General features: G+C 50.6%; 1 protein-coding gene across 2 annotated transcripts in view; it reads right to left on the reverse strand.

The window, feature by feature from the left end:
* Positions 1-200: 200 nt before the first annotated feature.
* TMCO4 (transmembrane and coiled-coil domains 4) overlaps positions 201-21,733 on the reverse strand; it is a 46,115-nt gene continuing 24,582 nt past the window's right edge. Inside the window, exons 9-15 of one of the 2 annotated variants that reach the window (XR_014514490.1) lie at positions 19,170-19,334; positions 18,226-18,362; positions 16,379-16,463; positions 8,345-8,462; positions 7,166-7,283; positions 1,002-2,454; positions 201-740 (exon numbers count right to left, since the gene is read on the reverse strand). Coding sequence is in view for 1 of the 2 variants with exons in the window: in XM_083453977.1 (XP_083310103.1) it covers positions 2,026-2,454; positions 7,166-7,283; positions 8,345-8,462; positions 16,379-16,463; positions 18,226-18,362; positions 19,170-19,334 (1,052 nt within the window). In the remaining variant the exon portion in view is untranslated. Of the gene's footprint in view, positions 741-1,001; positions 2,455-7,165; positions 7,284-8,344; positions 8,463-16,378; positions 16,464-18,225; positions 18,363-19,169; positions 19,335-21,733 lie in introns of those variants that run through there. The other variant, XM_083453977.1, reaches the window with a different exon arrangement.

Below are 21,733 nucleotides of genomic sequence, written 5' to 3' on the forward strand. Positions count from 1 at the left end.
AGCTTTCTTGTGAAATGAAACAAGGCCTAATGGCCAGGCTGGATCTTTCATGTGCAGGGAGAACTGGCTTTTGATTGACACCCTAGCTAGGGTGCGAGACCCCGTGACACATGGGGATATAATCTCAGGTTCATTCCACTGCAGCCTTTTCTTCCAAGAGTGTAAAATGATTCAAGGCGTTAATTCGTCTAACTCAGAGCCAGTGTTTAAAATTGTTATTTATTATATTGACACCTTCACCTTTCTTACATGCGGCGGCGACGGAGCATTTCCCAGTAACGTAATGCCACCCCCCGTATATCTCAGACCCCCAACCTGACCGAGATCTGCTTAGCTTCCTCTGCAAGCTGGCTAAATTCTGTGCCTTCAAACCGTGCCCCTTGGGGGGGGTGTTGCTCATTCTTCCTGAGCAAGGATACCCACAGCTTGAAGGGTCGTGTGAAGCCTGACGGGATACGCAGGGCCAGCCCCTGCAAAAGGCCGGGTGAAGCAGCTGCCCTCGGCAGTGGAAGCCCCAAGGCAGCACCTTGAAATGGCAGGAAAATGGTGCCAATTTCCAGCAAGATGACACGATCTCACTGGAACCCGCCATCGCCGCCTCTGCTGCTTCGTGCCGCCGCCACGCAACCTAGGTAAGGGGTGTTTCGGTGGCAGTGGCAGGGGCCACACTTTCCATTTTGCCTCAAGCAGGGAAACGGGGCACATCACATCAGGAGTTTCCTTAGAGGACTTGCACAGAACTTACCGTATTTTTTGCTCTATAAGACGCACCAGACCATAAGACGCACCTAGTTTTTGGAGGAGGAAAACAAGAAAAAAAATATTCTGAATCTCAGAAGCCAGAACAGCAAGAGGGATCGCTGTGCAGTGAAAGCAGCAATCCCCCTTGCTGTTCTGGCTTCTGGGATAGCTGCGCAGCCTGCATTCGCTCCATAAGATGCACACACATTTCCCCTTACTTTTTAGGAGGGAAAAAGTGAGTCTTATAGAGCAAAAAATACAGTACTTACGGAAAAACAAATGGATGTGGTTTGTGCAAGCGGATGTCCGGGGTGGGTTGGGGTGAAGAAATCACAACTTTTGTCTCTCTCCCACCCAACCCCCTGTCCTTTCAACCTGTGCAGTTATAAATAAAAGAGGTATATTTATTTTCTTCTTTCCTATGAAGCTTGCTACGTCTCCAGTGTCCTAGATTGAACCTGGGACTTTCTGCAGGCGCTTTGCCTCTGAGCTACGGCTCTTCCTCTAAAAACAGTGCAAGGTTCTAGTCCTCAACGTTGTGAATAAAGGGGATGGTCTATGAACCTAGGGAGCTGCCTTATATCACTACGTCCATCTAGTTCAGTATTATCAACACTGACCAGCAGTGGCTCTCCAGGGTTTTAGGCAGGGGACATTCCCACCACTAACCTGGAGATGTCATGGAATAGAGTTGGAAGGGACCCTAACGTCCTGCAATGTAGGAATCTCAACTGAAGCATCCATGAGACATGGCCATCCAAACTCTTGCTTTAAAATCTCCAATGAAGGAGAGTCCACAACCTCCGAAGGGAGTCCGTTCCACTGTCAAGCAGCGCTTAATGTCAGGCTCCTCAGTCACTGTGCAACGGCCCATCCCCTCAGGAGAGTTCTGGATTGGCAAAAGGGACAAGCTTCCTCATACAAAGGCGGTTATGGAATGTGAGTTACTGTAAGGCACGGCGATGGGCACTGGAAGGATGAGCAGAAATTGAGAACTGTTTGCCATTGTCAAGTAAAGGTGGAAAGCTTCCATTCTCACCCGCCTGTCCCAGTTACCAGACACCATGGAAAACAACAACCATGGATGGCTTCCTTCCATCATGCTCTGTGGCTGATGTTCTCAGGGGCGGACGACTGCTGCGGAACAGAGAATCCTAGCAGATCGATCTTTGGCCTGCTCCTGCAAAGGTAAGTCTTTGGTGTTCTTTGGAAACTTCAGCAAGGGCTGATGGGAAGACTCAGTGCAAACACTACAATAACCATCATGCTGCGGCGCCTCATATGTTATCTGAGAGTCAGAGGGGCACTTGCGGAGCTGGAAAGTTCTTGGGAATGTGAGGGGCTGGTGGGAAAAGGGTCTTCTAGCCCAGCTGCGTCCTGGTCCCTTGCGGCACTAGAGATTTCACCCTGTCCAGAAACCGCCTCTGCTGGCGGTGGGAGGTCATCTGGGCAAGAACTGTGGCTGGAAACCGGCTCCCACACCCAGTGGTCATCACCGTTGACGTCGCCTTCATTGGTACCGCCGGGCCCTTCCTCTCCCACGATGCATTGCTCTTCCTGAGCGTCACATGGTACCGGCTCCCGGTCCTCCTCATGCTCAGTGGAGAGAGTGGCGAGGCTACTCTCCTCTTCCAGGCGGCACTGCTTCGTTTTGACACCCACGGCTTTCAGGATCGTGTCCATCTGCTTCATGTAGTCCAGATGGCCGCTCACCTGGAAAGAAACGCAGAGTTTAGGGACACGGGAAGACGCCCAGGACTGAGTCTGACCTATTGGTTCCTCTAGCTGAGTGTAGTCCACAACGACCAGAAGAAACGGCTCTCCGGGGCTTCAGGCAGAGAACTCTTCCAGCCCTACCTAGACATGCCAGGGGGATTCAGAGAAACCTAGAGCTGGAAGGGTCCCTCAAGGGTCATCTAGCCCAACCCCCTGCAATAATAATAATAATAATAATAATAATAATAATAATAATTTTATTTATATCCTGCCCTCCCCAGCCAAAGCCAGGCTCAGAGTGGCTAACAACAGTAAAATGATAAAACATTCTAAAATCATTTCATTATAAATTAATTCAAATCAGATTAATGGCAACCATTGGGCTAGAGTTCTGTGAGGATTGCCAAAGGAGGGAGTCAGGCTGTGCCCTGGCCAAAGGCCTGGCGGAACAGCTCTATCTTGCAGGACCTGCGGAAAGATGTCAAGTCCCGCAGGGCCCTAGTCTCTTGTGACAGAGCGTTCCACCAGATCGGAGCCACAGCCGAAAAGCCCTGGCTCTGGTTGAGGCCAGACTAACCGCTCTGTGGCCCTGGACCTTCAAGATGTTTTTGTTTGAAGACCGTAAGTTCCTCCGTGGGACATAGCAGGAGAGGCGGTCCCGTAGGTACAAGGTCCTAGGCTGTATAGGGCTTTGAAGGTTAAAACCAGCACCTTAAACCTGATCCTGTACTCCACCGGGAGCCAGTGCAGCTGGTATAGCACCGGGTGAATGTGATCTCGCAGCGAGGACCCCGTAAGGAGTCTCGCCGTGGTATTCTGCCCCCGCTGGAGTTTCTGGGTCAGTCTCAAGGGCAGCCCCACGTAGAGTGAGTTACAATAATGCAGTCTGGAGGTGACGGTCGCGTGGATCACAGTGGCTAGGTCAGGGCGAGAGAGGTAAGGTACCTTCCGCGTACCAAGCAGGTGCTGCGTCACTGAACTACCGCCCTCTCCTTAAAAATGAAGCAAGGTCTCTAGTCCCCATGAGGTTGGCTTAAACACATGAAACTGCTTTATCCTGAGACAGACCTGTTCGTGATCTAGTTCAGTACTGCTGGCACTAACTGGCAGCAGCTCTCGGGGGTTTCACGAAGGGAGTCTTTGCTCAGCCCTACCTGGAGATGCTGCCGGCGGAGATTTTGAACCCGGGACCTTCTGCTTGTGACGTAGGTGCTCTGCCACCGAGCCACAACCCTTCCCCAAACAACGCCACCAGTTAGGAACAAAGCTTTCGTGCAGAGGGTCAGGTGCACAGGAGGAGAAAGGATGGAGGAGACTCCATTGTCTCCGTTATCAGCCCTGCCTACTATCTGAATGTCTACTGCTCATGGAAATGGAGGCTCTACATAGCTACAGTGTCTAATAGCCTCTGACAACGGACCTATCTGCCTACGCTGCTGAGGTTTTGTCAGGAACACTTTGACATTTGAAGCCACTCAGAACTTGGCACGAACAGCCCGCTGTCGTATTTTTAATCCACATTTTTTTACGAGGCAATCTGCAGCCATATGGCTCAACCGGTCTTTTTCTCTTCCCGGTTTTGGAGAGGTTAGAACTTTTAATTAAAAGGGGCTGTTGAGGGCTTAATGGATGGAGACTCCAGATGTTGGTGGGGATTTTGAGAAGCGGAAGGTAGGAAGGGCGGCCCTGTTCCCCTCTTTAACCCCGTTTGGTTGCTAAGGAGACAGAAATTAAAAATCAGGCAGAGGGATAAATGAGGAGAAGGATCTAAGGGTGAGAGGAGGGCAGCATTACTCTTGTGGCACTGGGGTGGTGGCGGCTGTAAGACCTCTCTTTCTATCTTTCTGCAATATGTAGGCCTGGAAGGAGGCAGGCCCAGAGCAGCTAATCATGCAGAGTCACGGCAGGCAGACTCTCCCTCTTGCTGCATCTTTGCACGGGGAAGTGGTCCAAAACATTCAGTCATGGGTCACATCTACAGATCCACTGAAAGCACATCACTTTTCCCAAAAGAATCCTGGGGACCACAGTCCACCCTTCAAGGTGCTATAATAATAATAATAATAATAATAATAATAATAATAATTTATACCGCGCCCATCTGGCTGGGTCCCCCCAGCCACTCTGGGCGGCTTCCAACAAAACACTAAAATACAACAACCTATTAAACATTAAAAGCTTCCCTAAACAGGGCTGCCTTCAGATGTCTTCTAAAAGTTTGGTAATTATTTTTCTCTTTGACATCTGGTGGGAGGGTGTTCCACAGGATGGGCACCACTACCGAGAAGGCCCTCTGCCTGGTTCCCTGTAACTTGGCTTCTGGCAGCGAGGGAACCACCAGAAGGCTCTTGGCGCTGGATCTCAGTGTCTGGGGAGAACGATGGAGGTGGAGACGCTCCTTCAGGGATACTGGACCGAGGCCGTTTAGGGCTTTAAAGGTCAGCACCAACACTTTGAATTGTGCTCGGAAACGTACTAGGAGCCAGTGTAGGTCTTTCAAGACCAGTGTTATACGGTCTTGGCGGCCACTCCCAGTCTATCACCAGTCTAGCTGCCGCATTCTGGATTAATTGTAGTTTCCGGGTCACCTTCAAAGGTAGCCCCACGTAGAGTGCATTGGAGTAGTCCAAGCGAGAGAAAACCAGAGCATGCAGCACTCTGGCGACTCAGTCTGCGGACAGGTAGGGTCTCAGCCTGCATACCAGATGGAGCTGATAAACAGCTCCCCTGGACACAGAATTGACCTGTGCCTCCATGGACAGCTGTGAGTCCATAATGACTTCCAGGCTGCGCACCTGGTCCTTCAGAGGCACAGTTACCCCATTCAGGAACAGGGAGTCTTCCACACCTGCCCGCCTCCTGTCCCCCCAAAACAGTACTTCTGTCTTGTCAGGATTCAACCTCAATCTGTTAGCTGCCATCCATCCTCCCAGCACCTTGAACAGAGTAGGGTTTCTAGGATTCTTGGGGATGGGGGAGGGAAGCCATGTGATTTAAATGTGCTCAAAATGTATGCAGGGGAATAAAGCATCGCTACATTTCAATATGCAGATCGTTTCTGGAGGCGTGGATGAAGTAGGTTTGCCAAATCAATTTTCTCCCTTGCTCGTACCCAGCTAGTAAGAGTCCCAACCCTCTCAAACACTGAGATTAGCAGATTAGCCCCTCTTGGCCGTTCCTCAGAACCTGGTAGCTGTGACGGCCGGGGAGAGAGCATTTTCTGTGGCAACCCCTGAGCTTGTTTTATTTTATTTGGAGCATTTACGCCCAGCTCTCTGGCTGAGTTGGCTCCCAGTGTGGCTCATGTACAATCAGAAAGTGCAAGCCAGTAGGCTTACAAACTATAGGACACGACACAAAAGGAAAATGGGACAGGGAGGAGAAATCAAACAGGCCACCAACTCTTATTTGGTTGTTCTTCTAATGAGCAGCTGGCACAGTTCAGTGGGAGGTGATGCCTGTTGGGGGAGCCAGTCTGTCACAGCAGAGCTGATGCAGAGAGCCTTCTGCTTTCTGTCTTTCCCATGGAGCCAGTGGGACGGAACGGCTGCTCCTCAGTGACAGCTGAGGGAGAGGAGGGCTGAATCCCTGAGTCTGCAGAGATGCCTCTGGCAGCTTCACTATGCAGTTTTTGTCATATGCTCAAGATGCACCTCTTTATCCTGGCCTCTGACACAGAGGTATGTTTTCAGAACCCATCCTATTCTTGCAATTGTGTATTGTTTTGATCTGTTTTTAAAAGCTGCATTTTAAATTGCTGGGACTCGCCCTGGGGTGCAGAGCAAGCGATCAAACAAAATATTGTTGCATACCACCCCAATCTCTGAGAGGTGCGAGATTCCAGCAGTTCCGACCACTTACTCAGGGTTCAGTTTCCTTTGGAATGAGGCACAGCGGAGACTGTTTAGGACACATGCTTTATTTACACATATACGGGACGCGGGTGGCGCTGTGGGTAAAACCTCAGCGCCTAGGACTTGCCGATCGCATGGTCGGCGGTTCGAATCCCCGCTGCAGGGTGCGCTCCCGTTGCTCGGTCCCAGCGCCTGCCAACCTAGCAGTTCGAAAGCACCCTTAAGTGCAGGTAGATAAATAGGGACCGCTTACCAGCGGGAAGGTAAACGGCGTTCCGTGTGCTGCGCTGGCTCGCCAGATGCAGCTTGTCATGCTGGCCACGTGACCCGGAAGTGTCTGCGGACAGCGCTGGCTCCCGGCCTCTAGAGTGAGATGAGCGCACAACCCTAGAGTCTGGCAAGACTGGCCCGTATGGGCAGGGGTACCTTTACCTTTACCTTTTATACAGAACCTGAGCCTACAATGGAGGGGTTCGCAGCATTAACACCCCAAGAGGGCCTTGCTTGCCCCATAGTTGCAGCCTCAGATTCCAACAGAACTCAGGCATGGCTCTGTCTCCCAGCTGCCCAGCCTGCAGCCTGCCAACTTCCAGCTTCAAGCTCACGCAACTCCACTCTCAACTTCTGGCCTTTGTCTTTCTACCTAGCGATGAGCTGAGGGAACACGGGGCTCCCATTTGCCATCTGGCACGGAGCCACTTCCTTTGTTACTTTACTGGTTAGTCCTTGCTTATATTTTAACACTAGCTGGGTCCAGGAACCAGAAAGGTCTCAAAACACAGCCCTCTGGCTTGGGAGAATTCAGCAGCCGTCACTGACATTTACTGCCTGCAGGTCTGGAAAGCGCTACTTACGATCGACGAGAGATCCACATTCACCATTCTCCTGTTGTCCAGGTTAACCGGCTGAAGTCCGGCGACGTTGAGTTGAACAGAGGATGTCCGGTAGACATATCTCAGCAGCCAGTCTCCCCTGGGAGGAGAAAAAGGAACCAATACTACTGAACAGCCATATCATTCAACTGACTGAAGCATATAACCAGATGGGCCACCAAACCCAGGGATCGGGTTCCCATGACTCTCCAGGTGCTGCAGCCCCATCATCCAGGAACATTGCCCATGTTGGCTGGGGCTGATGGAAGCCCAGCTGCACCTAGAGCGCCACAGGTTCCCCATCCCTGAACTAGACCATCACTTGCCTTCACTGCCCCTTTGTTTAACCATTTAGTCGTGTCCAACTCTTCGTGACCCCATGGACCAGAGCACTCCAGGCCTCCCGTAGTTTGGTCAAACTCATGCTGGTAGCTTCGAGAACACTGTCCAACCATCCCGTCCTCTGCCGTCCCCTTCTCCTTGTGCCCTCCATCTTTCCCAACATCAGGGTCTTTCCCAGGGAGTCTTCTCTTCTCATGAGGTGGCCAAAGTATTGGAGCCTCAGCTTCAGGATCTGTCCTTCCAGTGAGCTGCCTCTAGCTCCCGCCATCACAACTCTACCTTCTTTGAATGATGCTGGACCACAACTCCCATCCCTCCTTGGCCGTTTGCCAAGCTGGCTAGATAGTTGAGAAAAGCCTGGTGAGCCAGCTCTGCAAGTGAAGGCAAGTGATGGTCTAATTCAGGGATGGGAAACCTGGGGAGCTGCAGATGTTGCTGATTAACAACATCCATCTCTCCTTGGCCATTAGCCATGCCATCTGAATAGCTGATAGAAGCTTGGGTCCAGCAACAGCTAGAGGTTGCCAGGTATCACACCCCTGAACTAGACCATCACTTGCCTTTACTGCCCCTAACTCCCACCATGACAATTCTGGCTTCATTCAATGCCGGACTGGCCCCTCTTCAGTGCCTAACTCTCCTTCCTTCCTTCCTTCCTTCCTTCACACACACAAACAAACCTCGCCTTCCAGGAAGAATATCAAGGCAAAGACATCAGACCCAGCAATCTTTTTCAAGAGACCATCAAAACCACATGCTCAATTTTCCAAATGCTTACAGAAAACTAGCCCGGCCACCCTATTTTTAGGGCCTACACACCTGCAGTAGCCGTTGATGATCCTTCCCGAAACGACCTTGGCAATTTGCTTCCAGTATTTGGCTTCCCCTTCCACTGGTGCCCCTAGGAGGACCACGTCTTCGACGATGCCTCTGCAGTCTGAGAAGAGAGGGAGCCCACCCACCCCACAAAGCATCAGTGAGACAGCCTGGGAGGATGATGCTCTAGAGCCGTGGCGGTGGCTTGGGAATGGCTGGTCGCCGCTTTCGAAACGCAGCTTGGGGAATCTGGCGCCACGAAACACAACAGTGTGTGTGTGTGTGTTTACTCAGAAGAAAGATGCACTTACCGTATTTTCCGCCCTATAGGACGCACTTTTTCCCCTCCAAAAATGAAGGGGAAATGTGTGTGCGTCCTATGGAGCGAATGAAGGCTTTTGCTGAAGCCTGGAGAGCGAGAGGGGTCGGTGCGCACCGACCCCTCTCGCTCCCCAGGCTTCAGGAAGCTATCCGCAAGCCTTGCAAGCCCGGCGGGAGTCAGGAAGCTATCTGCAAGCCCGGCGGGAGCAAGGCTTGTGGATAGCAGCCTGTTCTGGGGGCTGGGGTAGGGGGAAGCTTGGGCTTCCCCCGCCCCAGCCCCGCAGCTGGGGGGGGGGAAATATATATTTTTTTATTCATTCCCCCCCCCCCAAAAAAACGAGGTGCGTCCTATGGGCCGGTGCGCCCTATAGGGTGAAAAATACGGTAATTCACAGGGACTCACTGCCACGTAACCATGCATACGGATGCAGTCTTGTAGAGGGATCCAGATTCAATGCATGCCTAGCCTTATCCAGAAAGGATAGCCAGTGTGGCCTGTTGGTTAGTGTGTCGGACTAGGACCTGGGAGAAACCAGGGTTCGAACCAGGGTTCGAACGCCCACTAGGCTGTGAAGCTCTCACTGGGTGATGTTGGGCCAGTCACTGCTTCCCATCCTAACCTACCTCACAGGGTCATTGGGGGGATCAAATGAGGAGGGGGAGAACCATGAGCAGCAATTGGAGCTCCTTGGAGGAAGAGGGTGGGATATAAATGCAAGAAACGCACAAGCAAGATGGACGCTGAAGGTTGTCTCCAATGAAGGGCACATTTACACCTTATATTTCAAGCTCTATTGTGCTGCTTTCAACAACCATGGCTTCTCCCAAAGAATCCTGGGAGCCGTAGTTGGTTATGGGTGCTGAGAGTTGGTAGGAGACCGCCTCCCTTTACATTCCCATCCCAGAGCTACAGTTCCCAATGTTCCCTCGGAAGAGGCATGGACAGTTAGCCGCTCTGGGAATTGTAGCTCTGGGAGGGGAATAAAGGTAAAGGGACCCCTAACCATTAGGTCCAGTCATGGCTGACTCTGGGGTTGCGGCGCTCATCTCGCTTTATTGGCCGAGGGAGCCGGCGTACAGCTTCCGGGTCATGTGGCCAGCATGACTAAGCCTCTTCTGGTGAACCAGAGCAGCGCACGGAAATGCCGTTTACCTTCCCGCCGGAGCGATACCCATTTATCTACTTGCACTTCGACATGCTTTCAAACTGCTAGGTTGGCAGGAGCAGGAACCGAGCAACGGGAGCTCACCCCGTCATGGGGATTTGAACCGCTGACCTTCTGATTGGCAAGTCCTAGGCTCTGTGGTTTAACCCACAGCGCCACCTGCGTCCCTGGGAGGGGAATAGCGGTGCCCTAACAATTCTCAACAAATTACAGTTCCAGGCTGGGAACGTCCCCTACCTGAAACCCCAGGGAGCTGATGCTGCCAACCCGTGTTGACAATACTGAGCTGGATGGGCCCACAGCCTGGCTTAATATAACGCAGTTTCCTATGCTTCTATTTGAGGTTTGGCCTTCATTCAGAACCATGAGGACTAGATTCTTTTCCTCTCTTTCGAAGATAGACCTCAGCTCAGTGGGCAGAGCACCTGCTTTGCATGCAGGAGGCTCTAGGTTCAAATCCCTGGCATCTCCAGGTAGGGCTGGGAAAGATCCCCTGCCTGAAAGAAGGGAGAGCCGCTGCCAGTCAGTGCAGACAATACTGAGCTAGATAGGCCAAAGGCCTGATTCATCATCATCATCAACTTTATTGCACTAGCCAAAGGCCATGGCATCATTCACAACGGGAACAAAGAAAAACAACAATAACCATAAAAACATCAGGCACTGCAGATACAATAAACCACGATCACATCTCCTAAAAATTATTTGTTGCATACGATATAATAGCAAGGGGTTCTCAGGTAGAAAGTGCCAGCTTAAATGTCCGAATCACTTTTGCAATTGAACGCTATTTTATCTAGTTCTTTTCTCCTGATCTTCTTAGCTGCCAAGGCATATAGTGCTACAGTGGTGCCTCGCAAGAAGAAAAGAATCCGTTCTGCGAGTCTTTTCGTCTTGCGGTTTTTTCGTCTTGCGAAGCAAGCCCATTAGCGGATTAGCGCTATTAGCGCTATTGGCAGTTTAAGGGCTATTAACGGCTTTTTAAGGCTTAAGGGATTAGCAGTTTAGCTGCTAAAAGGCTATTAGCAGCTTAGCGCTTCAGAAAAAGGGGTTGGGGAGCAAAAAAAAAACCTCAAAATTTTTCGTCATTTTCGTCTTGCGAAGCAAGCCCATAGGGAAATTCGTCTTGCGAAGCGCCTCTGAAAACGGAAAACCCTTTCGTCTTGCGGGTTTTCCGTCTTGCGAGGCATTCGTCTTGAAGGGCACCACTGTACTTTATAAGTTACGAAGCCATCAGTATCACTCAGCAGCCATTTCACCCTTTCCACCCTGTTCGAGTGTGTTCCATTCGTGAGCAGGGGTTTTTATAAATCGGTCTCTTGGTTCTATATATAGCGGGCATTGCAATAAATAGTGGTGCAATTCAGGAGAAGGCAGCTTCTTACATTCCCAGGTGCGAGCGCCTGAGTGTCTCCTCGGGAGCAGGGGCCACTGAATTCAATGGGCTAAGCAACTTTAATTGTCTGTCCCTCCATGCATAGCAGGAGGTTGGACTAGATGACCGTTGGGGGCCCCCTTCCAACTCTACAATTCTATAATACATGCTTGTACCCAATGCTAGGCCTACTCAGAGGAGACCCATCAAAACCAATGGACATGACTAAGTTAGGTCCATTTCCTTCAATGTGCTTACTCCCAGTAGGACTTACATAGATGGAACCTTTGAGATTTACTTATTTTTTTCCCCAACACCCAGAGTACAACCAGTACTCAAGCAACGGGGAAGACAATTTTTTTAATAATAAAAAAAAGATTGCAAATAAATATCAAAGCGGCTGCAGGCAGCTCTCAGGAGCAACTCAATTTACAATCTGTGTTCTGATTCTTGGATTTTTTCCTAGAAGGGTCTTTTTTTTTTTGTGGGAGGGCGGAAGGGGAGGAGGAGAGTAAAGAGGAAACAAAAAAGATAAGACACTTCCAATTTGTCATTCTGAATGATCCAATTTGGGGAGATTATGAGACTTATTCTAAGTGCACGCCAGAGGAAAAAGGAGTTGGCGGCGGCGGCAGGGGAGGGGGGAGCAATTTCTGCTGCCCAAAAGGAATTCATAACCCTGATTTGACTCATCTTAATTTGAAGAAGCAGCAGGGTTCTTTTGCAGAAGAAGTTCAGATGAGGAGAGGACGGATTCTGAGTGAGCATCATAGTCAGGTAATGTGATCATCGTTATTTGCAGCTTGGGGCTTCTGACCTTAAAACCACCCCCTGTTTAAGACTGGGCAGTGGGTGGTAGTGGGGTTGGGGCTGGGGGGAGGAAAGCTCCAGGCTGAATGGGGTGCATTCTGCATGGAACTTCACCCACCCACCCACAACACACAGCCACTGCCTAGCACACTGGATGCTGAAGGAGCAACAGGAAATCAACAGTCGCCAGAGTTGCCTGGCAACATCCTCCTCCTGCCTCCTCCCCATCTCATCTTTCGGCCCCTGCACAGCCACCCAGTCTTAAGCCTGCACAGTCGAAAAGAGCAGAAGGGAAAGAGGGCTGGGCACAGATGTGCCACTGGGCTAGACTACTGTGGCACAGTGCTTGTGGGGCTGCCTTTGGAGACAGCTTGGGAAAACCACAGCTAGCTCACAACCAGGGAACTCGTCGCAGTGGTGCCTTGGCAAATGCACTGGTTCTTGGGTTTGCTGTTGGGCTGAATGCAATTGCTCTTTTTCCTTATTAAAGTTCTTGGTGGTTTGGGTCTAGCCTGTCTGCACCCAAGGCTTTTTAAGAACTTAAAAACGTTAGGAGAGCCTGTTGGATCACACTAACTGCCCGGCCTGTTCTTGCAGCGGCCGACCAGGTGCCCCAAAGGGACACCCGCAACAGGATCCGAGCCCTCTCCCCTCCTGTGGCATTTGGAAGCAATGCTGAAGGCCTTCTGGCGGTTCCCTCATTGCGAGAAGCAAAGCTACAGCGAACCAGGCCGAGGGCCTTCTCGGTGGTGGCACCTGCCCTGTGGAACGCCCTCCCATCAGATGTCAAAGAGATAAACAAATACCTGACATTCAGAAGACATCTGAAGGCAGCCCTGTTCAGGGAAGTTTTTAATGTATGAAATTTCCATGTATTTTTGGTCTTTGTTGGAAGCCGCCCAGAGTGGCTGGGGAAACCCAGCCAGATGGGCGAGGTATAAATAATAAATAATAATAATTATTATTATTATAACAAAGGCAGAGCAGAGTCATTATGGCTATTTGCCATCGATAGCCCTCTCTTCCATTACTGTATTTTTCGCTCTATAAGACGCACCAGACTACAAGACGCATCTAGTTTTTGGAGAAGGAAAACAAGAAAAAATATATTCTGAATCTGAGAAGCCAGAACAGCAAGAGGGATCGCTGTGCAGTGAAAGCAGCAATCCCTCTTGCTATTCTGGCTTCTGTGATAGCTGCGCAGCCTACATTCGCTCCATAAGACGCACACACATTTCCCCTTACTTTTTAGGAGGGAAAAAGTGGGTCTTATAGAGCAAAAAATACGGTAATTCATCCAATCCTTTTCTAAAGCCATCTATCTTGGTGGCCATCAATGAGTCCTTAGAGAATGTCCTTAAGAGGTGCTGAAAAGAGTGCAGTCAAGTCCCCTTCCTGGTGCCAAGAGGCACAGAATCATAGAAGTGTAGAGTTGGGAGGGACCACCAAGGGCCATCTAGTCCAACCCCCTCCAAATGCAGGAATCTCAGCTAAAGCATCCAAGACAAATGGCCATCCAGCTTCTGCCTATAAACCTCCAAGGAAGGAGAGTCCACCACCTCTTGTGGGAGTCTGTTCCACTGTCAAAACAGCTCTTGCTGTCAGAAAGTTCTTCCTGATGTTTAGTCAGAATTTCCTTTCTTGTGACTTGATGCCGACCTGGTTCCAGTCCTCCCCTCCAGAGCAAGAGAAAACAAGTTGGTTTCCTCTTCCAGGGAGTTCCAAAGTGAATGTGCTGCAAGGAGGGGAGAGAGCTCTTGTGCTAGGGCACTGCTTGCAGATTTCCCCATTGGCACCTAGTCGGCCACTGTGAGAACAGGATGGACTAATGGGGACATTGGCCTGATCCTGATATGTCCTTGAGGCTGAGAGATGAGGCCGGGGCGGCAGGAAGAAGCAAAGACAAGGAGCGTGTGTTGAGCGCTGCGTATTAAAAAGGTAAAGGTACCCCTGCCTGTTCGGGCCAGTCTTGCCAGACTCTAGGGTTGTGCGCCCATCTCACTCAAGAGGCCGGGGGCCAGCGCTGTCCGCAGACACTTCCGGGTCACGTGGCCAGCGTGACATCGCTGCTCTGGCGAGCCAGAGCCGCACACGGAAACGCCGTTTACCTTCCCGCTAGTATGCGGTCCCTATTTATCTACTTGCACCTGAGGGTGCTTTCGAACTGCTAGGTTGGCAGGCGCTGGGACCGAACAACAGGAGCGCACCCCGCCGCGGGGATTCGAACCGCCGACCTTTCGATCAGCAAGCCCTAGGCGCTGAGGCTTTTACCCACAGCGCCACCTGCGTATTACCACGCAGCAATTTCAACGCAGCACCTGGGAATATTGGATAGGGTCCCTCCCTTTTCGGTGGGGATGCATCTCGTTATATTAATTGGTACAAATCGTCCCAGCATAACCGTCTGCGGCAAGGAAGACGGGGAGACACACACACACACACACACGTTGGCGAGCGATCGTGACCATTCGATTCCTCGTTGCCACTGAGCTATTAATACAGGAGGTCACGGCTCGTGTTGGCAGTTGGCAGATTGTCTTCCAAGTTAAATAGGAGAGCTGTCGGGCGTGGGGGTGGGCGACGGCAGCCGAGAACAGCGACTTTTAAGGAAAAGGAGGAAGAAAACAGGATGGCGTGCGAGGATGTGGAGACGGCTCGGGCAGACTTTTAGTAACGGATGCTGTCGTGACGAAAGAGCCTCTGTGGGAGGCTTGGAGGCGATCCCAGGAATCCTGACGCCATGGCGCTTCGAGGAGGACGGCGCCAGCTTTGTGTAAAACGTTGCCTGGTCTGTTCTGTACCTGGCCAATAAAGTGCATTGGGCAGGACAAGACTCCTGCAGATGCTTTCTTTATGATGTATAGGCCTTTAGGGACGCGGGTGGCGCTGTGGGTTAAACCACAGAGCCTAGGACTTGCCGATCGGAAGGTGAGAGGTTTGAATCCCCGCGACGGGGTGAGCTCCCGTTGCTTGGTCCCAGCTCCTGCCAACCTAGCAGTTCGAAAGCACGCCAAAGTGCAAGTAGATAAATAGGTACCGCTCCGGCGGGAAGGTAAACGGCGTTTCCGTGCGCTGCTCTGGTTCACCAGAAGCGGCTTAGTCATGCTGGCCACATGACCCGGAAGCTGTATGCCGGCTCCCTCGGCCAGTAAAGCGAGATGAGCACCGCAACCCCAGAGTCGGCCACGACTGGACCAAAATGGACAGGTGTCCCTTTACCTAGGCCTTTAGGGTGTGTCCGCTGCCTTTTGCAACTCCCTCTTGTTGCATATCAGAACCAGAAGCTGCCTTATACTGAACCGTACTCTTGGGTCCGGACAGCTCAATACTGCCTGCACTGACTGGCAGCAATGGCACATTCCTAGCCCAACTGGAGATGATGCTGGGGATTGAGCCCAGGACTGCCTATAAGCAAACAGGTGTCCTTCCCTTTTGACAGGGTTTGCCACCTGCATAGGCCTGCAGCAAAACCAGGCTCTTTCAGGAGTGCATCTGTAAGCTACATACACCTTTCGCCGGGTCCCTGAATTGACCCTGGCCAATTCAGATGTGCAGGGTACCTTTGTGGTAATCGCAGCCAGGCCCTCTTCTAAAATTATAATAATAATATAATAATTTATTATTTATACCCTGACCATCTGGCTGAGTTTCCCCAGCCACTCTGGGCGGCCCCCAATCGAGCGTTAAAAACAATACAGCATTAAATGTTAAAAATGTCCCGGTGGCCACTCCCAGTCACCAGTCTAGCTGCCGCATTCTGGATTAGTTGCAGTTTCTGGGTCACCTTCAAAGGTAGCCCCACGTAGAGCGCATTGCAGTAGTCCAAGCATCAGATAACGAGAGCATGCACCACTTTGGTGAGACAGTCCACGGGCAGGTAGGGTCTCATCCTGTGTACCAGATGGAGCTGGTAGACAGCCGCCCTGGACACAGAATTAACCTGCGCCTCCACGGACAGCTGTGAGTCTAAAATGACTCCCAGGCTGTGCACCTGGTCCTTCAGGGGCACAAGTGGGTCTCCAGTTGTTGGGGCTACAGCTCCCATCATCCCTAGCTAGCAGGACCAGTGGTCAAGGAAGATGGGAATTGTAGTGCAAAAACGGCTGGAGACCCAAGTTTGGCCTAAATGGCCGGTTTTGGAGCCGCCTCCTTCCATTCCGATTGGCCCCTGTTGGCACAAAGGGTGACTCAAAAGCTCCCCTTTCATGCTGATTGGTCGGCCCTGGGATGCTGGAAGCGGAGACCCTGCTACAAGGTGTCTTTGAGACACACACCCGCAACCACAGACCACTACCCTGCTGATGAAGAACAAACACTGTCTCAGCTGTCTTACGGCCTGAGTCCCCAACCCCCTCCAGCACGCACCTTCCTCCTTGGCCATTTCCTGGAGGCAGAAGTAGATGACCCTGGCGCCAAGACTGAAACCGATCAAGGTAACCGGCCGCTTGCCCTGCAAGGGGAAGGAACAGAATGACAGAACCCAAACAAGCTTAAAACCTCAAGCTCCCTGCCTCAAAAAAGCAGTAAAGATGATTACCACTTGACAGTGAAAAAGAAAGGTTTTGCCTAGCTGAATCATGTCCTAGAAATTTGGTGGTGCTTGCCTACACGCAGGGGCCTTTGGCATGATCGACGCGGCAGAGAGACTGTGTTTAAACTGTCTTTTTGTTTTAGTGATGTATTTGCCACCCTGAGCTCCTCTGGGAAGAAATTCATTAGCAGCAACGATTTGTGGTGGGTTAGACCAGATGACTGTTGGGTGCCTTCCAACCTGACAATTCTACGATTCCGTAGTGGCTGAAATGTAGCCTACCATACAGATGTTAAGAGTCATAATTCCTCACTCAGCCATCACCTTAGGATGGTCACTGCCCCTCTCAGAATAACCTACCTCACAAGGTTGTTGCGATGATTTATGGGTTGGTGGAGAACCGTGCATGCCAACTTGAGCTCGTTGGAGAAAAAAAAGGATGAGCTACAAATGCAGTAAATAAATTGAAATTGATGGGCCTAAGTTAGTCATGCCCATTAATTTCAGTGGGTCTATTCTGCGTAGGACTAACACTATCACCGCGATAAATGTTTTCCCCATGATTCTTTCTACATGATCCTTTAAGTGGCAGATTGCTGTGGACTGGACCTGGGCCCTTATTTCTGTTGTTGTTTTTTAGTGGTGTCCGACTCTTCATGACCCCATGGACCAGAGCACACCAGGCACTCCTGTCTTCCACTGCCTCCCGCAGTTTGGCCAAACTCATGCTGGTAGCTTCGAGAACACTATCCAACCATCTCGTCCTCTGTCGTCCCCTTCTCCTTGTGCCCTCCATCTTTCCCAACATCAGGGTCTTTTCCAGGGAGTCTTCTCTTCACATGAGGTGGCCAAAGTATTAGAGCCTTAGCTTCAGGATCTGTCCTTCCAGTGAGCACTCAGGGCTGATTTCCTTCAGAATGGAGAGGTCTGATCTTCTTGCAGTCCATGGGACTCTCAAGAGTCTCCTCCAGCACCATAATTCAAAAGCATCAATTCTTCAGCGATGAGCCTTCTTTATGGTCCAGCTCTCACTTCCATACATCACTACTGGGAAAACCATAGCTTTAACTATACGGACCTTTGTTGGCAAGGTGATCCTATGGATAAGCAAATTTACTTACAGTGGTACCTTGGGTTAAGAACTAAATTCATTCTGGAGGTCCGTTCTTAACCTGAAACTGTTCTTAACCTGAGGTACTACTTTAGCTAATGGGGCCTCCCGCTGCTGCCGTGCCGCCGCTGCACGATTTCTGTTCTCATCCTGAAGCAAAGTTCTTAACCCGAGGTACTATTTCTGGGTTAGCGGAGTCTGTAACCTGAAGAATCTGTAACCTGAAGTGTCTGTAACCCGAGGTACCACTGTATTTATTGTGTCCCTATTCCACCTCTCCTTCCAAGGAGCTCAAGGTGGCTTAAATGATCCTCTCCCCTTCTTCCATTCAGTCTCCACAACAACCCTGTGAGGTAGGTTAGGCTAGAAAAGTCACCCAGTGAGCTTCATGGGCGAGTGGGGATCTGAACCCTGGTCTCCCAGGTACTGGAAGTTTCAATGCTCTAACTGCTACACCTCACTGCTCTGCCAACAGAGCCAGGACCCCCTCTACTACAGAGATCCCACAGAAATTTTTCCCAGCTCAGGCACACTTACACTTGGGCTGTGACCGTCAAGCCACCTTCCTACCTGGTGCCGGCTGAGCAGGATTCGAGCCAGGTGTTTGCCGACCTCAGACGAGCGGTGGAGGCACACTCCCCAGGGGTTATCAATCACGCTGGCCACCGTGAGCAGGGAGGCAGGTAATGCGAGCGCAGTGACGATGCCTGGGAGGTGGGGCAGGGGAGAGGAAACAGGACAGCTGGAAATCAGAAAGCTACATACAAATTCAATAGGATTTTTGCCTAGTGAGGGCAGCATCTGCACTGATTCTAGTTCTAAACCGCATTGAGTTTTATCACAACCAAGCAGCATATAAACCTTTTGAAATGAAGGAAATAAAACAGATACAGTCCTGCAACTTTCTTCTTTTAAATTTGTTGGGGATTATTGGGTTGTCTTTGTTTTTAATTTTATTACATATTTTGTGTGTGGGGGGGGTTTGATACTGTAATTTTATGTTGTGATCTGCCTTGAGATGAAATAATAATAATAATAATAATAATAATAATAATAATTTATTTATACCCTGCCCAGCTGGCTGGGTTTCCCAGCCACTCTATACAGGTATGGGACAGCATACAAATTTTAATAATAATAATAATAAGGAACTTGTTTTTCTTTTTTTAAAAAGAAACGTTAAGTATATCTGGCTAGCCGAGAGTCATGGGATAATTGATAATAATAATAATAATAATAATTTATTATTTGTACCCCGCCCATCTGGCTGGGTTTCCCCAGCCACTCTGGGCGGCTTCCAACAAAGATGAAAAATACACTAAAATGTCACATATTAAAAACTTCCCTGAACAGGGCTGCCTTCAGATGTCTTCTGAATGTCAGGTAGTTGTTTATCACTTTGAGATCATTTAATTGAGCGAGAGGGCTTCAAATTGAAGTAACAGGCGGAAGGAGGAGCACAGAACAATCATGGGAAAATAATCGCCCAGCGTGGATGACCGCCAACCACTTGCCTGATAAGACAGTGAATTTCAAGGCTTCCTGAGCCACGACGTTGACTAATCCATTCAGCAAAGTGTCAAGCGTATTGCCCAGTTCCATCAGGTACTTGCTCTCCCAGGCTAAGCAATACTGTTCTTTGGACTGTAGCAGGCTGCTCCAGGGAGCCGTGAAACTCCCTAAAAGTAGGAGGAAAAAGTTGCAGACGCAAAGAATTAATAAGACACAGATGGGAAGGAGGGAGGTGCAGAATCCATGCATAAGATACACTTCCTGAAGCAGTAAGCGGGCTGAAAAACGCAGCTGCCTTTCAAATGTCATGCTCTCCTGAATTCTGCAATGCAGCTCTTTAACAAATATTGTGTCTACACAGAAAGAAGTGTTATTAGGGAAACATGCACACAGAAATAGGAATCGGGCGGGGGGGGGCATACATAATGCATTATATTATGGGGGGGAAACCGGCTTGCAAAAATGAACATATTAGGCAAAACGTGTGTCTTAAAGAAGACTGTTCCCCAAAATGCAGGCAGATTTCGGTGCTCTTTAATAAATGCAAACCGACACAGGAGTGGGATGTGCTGAAATCAAAGACTGGAAAGGTGAGAAAAGCAAAACTGGAAGATTCAGCCACCTTTTAATGCAAACAGGCGTCGCATTGTCATGGTCGGGGATAAAATTGTATCTATGTATTTATTTAGAGTTTCAGTGCCCTGCTCTTCAGTCCCAAAAGCCCCCAGAGCAGCTTAGGTAAAGGTAAAGGTAAAGGTAAAGGGGACCCCTGACCATTATGTCTAGACGTGGCCGACTCTGGGGTTGCGGCGCTCATCTCGTTTTATTGGCTCCCTAATTTGGCTCTGCTGTGACAGGCCAGCCCCTTCAGGCCTCCATTCCCTCAACTGTCATCTGAGGGTACCCATCCCATCAGACGGCCTCACTGGGAGAGATGGGAAGCAGAAGACTCATTCCATCAACTTTGCCAAAAGCACAGCTCCATTTGGCACCTCCTACCCCTGAACTGTGCCAGCAGGTCATTATAGGAACAACTGTTTAGAAACTGATGCCTGAGTTTTGGTTTTTCCTCTTCCTTCGCTGTCCGTTTTCCCTTGTGTATCGTGGTTTTTAGATTGCAAACCTGCAGGGTAGGGACTGTCTTGTTTTGATTGTTTGTAATCTGCTTTGGGGGGACGCAGGTGGCGCTGTGGGTTAAACCACAGAGCCTAGGACTTGCTGATCAGAAGGTCGGCGGTTTGAATCCCTGCGACTGGGTGAGCTCCCATTGCTCAGTCCCTGCTCCTGCCAACCTAGCAGTTCGAAAGCACATCAAAGTGCAAGTAGATGAATAGGTACCGCTCCGGCGGAAAGGTAAACGGCATTTCCGTGCGCTGCTCTGGTTCGCCAGAAGCGGCTTCATCATGCTGGCCACATGAAGCGAGATGAGTGCCGCAACCCCAGAGTCGGCCACGACTGGACCTAATGGTCAGGGGTCCCTTTACCTTTACGCCACAGTGGCCACACTCTGCCTCTACACAGCTGGAGGCAGCAATGCTTATGAATACTAGTTGCTGGAAGCCGCAGGAGGAGAGAGGGTTCTTGGGGCGTGATCCCTACTTGTGGGCTTTCCACCTGGGGCATTTGCTTGGCCACTGGGAGAAGAGGACGCTGGACTAGATAGTCCACTGGCCTGATTGCCTGCAGGGCTCTTCTTACGTTCTTACAAAAGAACTCTCCTTCTTTGGAGGTCTTTAAGGAGAGGTTGGATAAGGATGGGAGATGTCATGGATGCTTTAGTTGAGATTCCTGGACTGGACCTAACGGTCAGGGGTCCCTTTACCTTTATTGAACCAGGTCTTGAAAGATCATGCCTGCGCTGTGCATATTAGTGCTGGGAGCAGATTCCTACAAGGCAAAGGGCCAGCAACATTGAGCTGTAAAGTGGTGCTGGGCTCCAGTGGCGTAGCGTGGGTTGTCAGCACCCGGGGCAAGGCAAGTAATTTGCGCCCCCTAACCCGGGGCAAGGCAAGTAATTTGCGCCCCCCCCCCCGCTGCACTGTCCCTCCCCCAGATAGTCCCTCGCTCTCTCTCCGCACTGCACCGCACGCCTGGCACCCTCCCCTCCACAGTGGGCGGCGACCTGGCGGCTCGGATCGGATTCGCACAGCCAGCACTGCAGTGAGAGAGAGTGAGTGAGCCAGGTAGGGGCAGGGAGCTGCGAGTGCGAGCGCGCCCCCCCCCCCAGATGTTGCGCCCGGTGCGGCTGGCCCCCCCTGCACCCCCCACGCTACGCCACTGCTGGGCTCCTCCGCTAAACTTCGAAACCTCTGAAAGAGTACATTAACGCCTTCACCCTTTCACCCAGGAGCTACTCCCCAAGGCTCATGGGACGCCGCTTGTTATTCAGAAAATAAACTGGTGTGAAAGGCAAATGGAAATAGACTGTAAAAAAAAAATGTCTTTGTTTTATAGAGCAAACAGGTTTAATGAGAACAGCGTCCTTGCGAGACTTAAATAGGAAAGATTCCACACAAGCAGCAAAGCCAGGAACATTTGCTAAGACAAGAATCTATCCCAGGGGGGA

The sequence above is a fragment of the Podarcis tiliguerta genome (genome assembly GCF_965153285.1).
Source record: "Podarcis tiliguerta genome assembly, chromosome: 8".
NCBI lineage: Eukaryota > Metazoa > Chordata > Lepidosauria > Squamata > Lacertidae > Podarcis > Podarcis tiliguerta.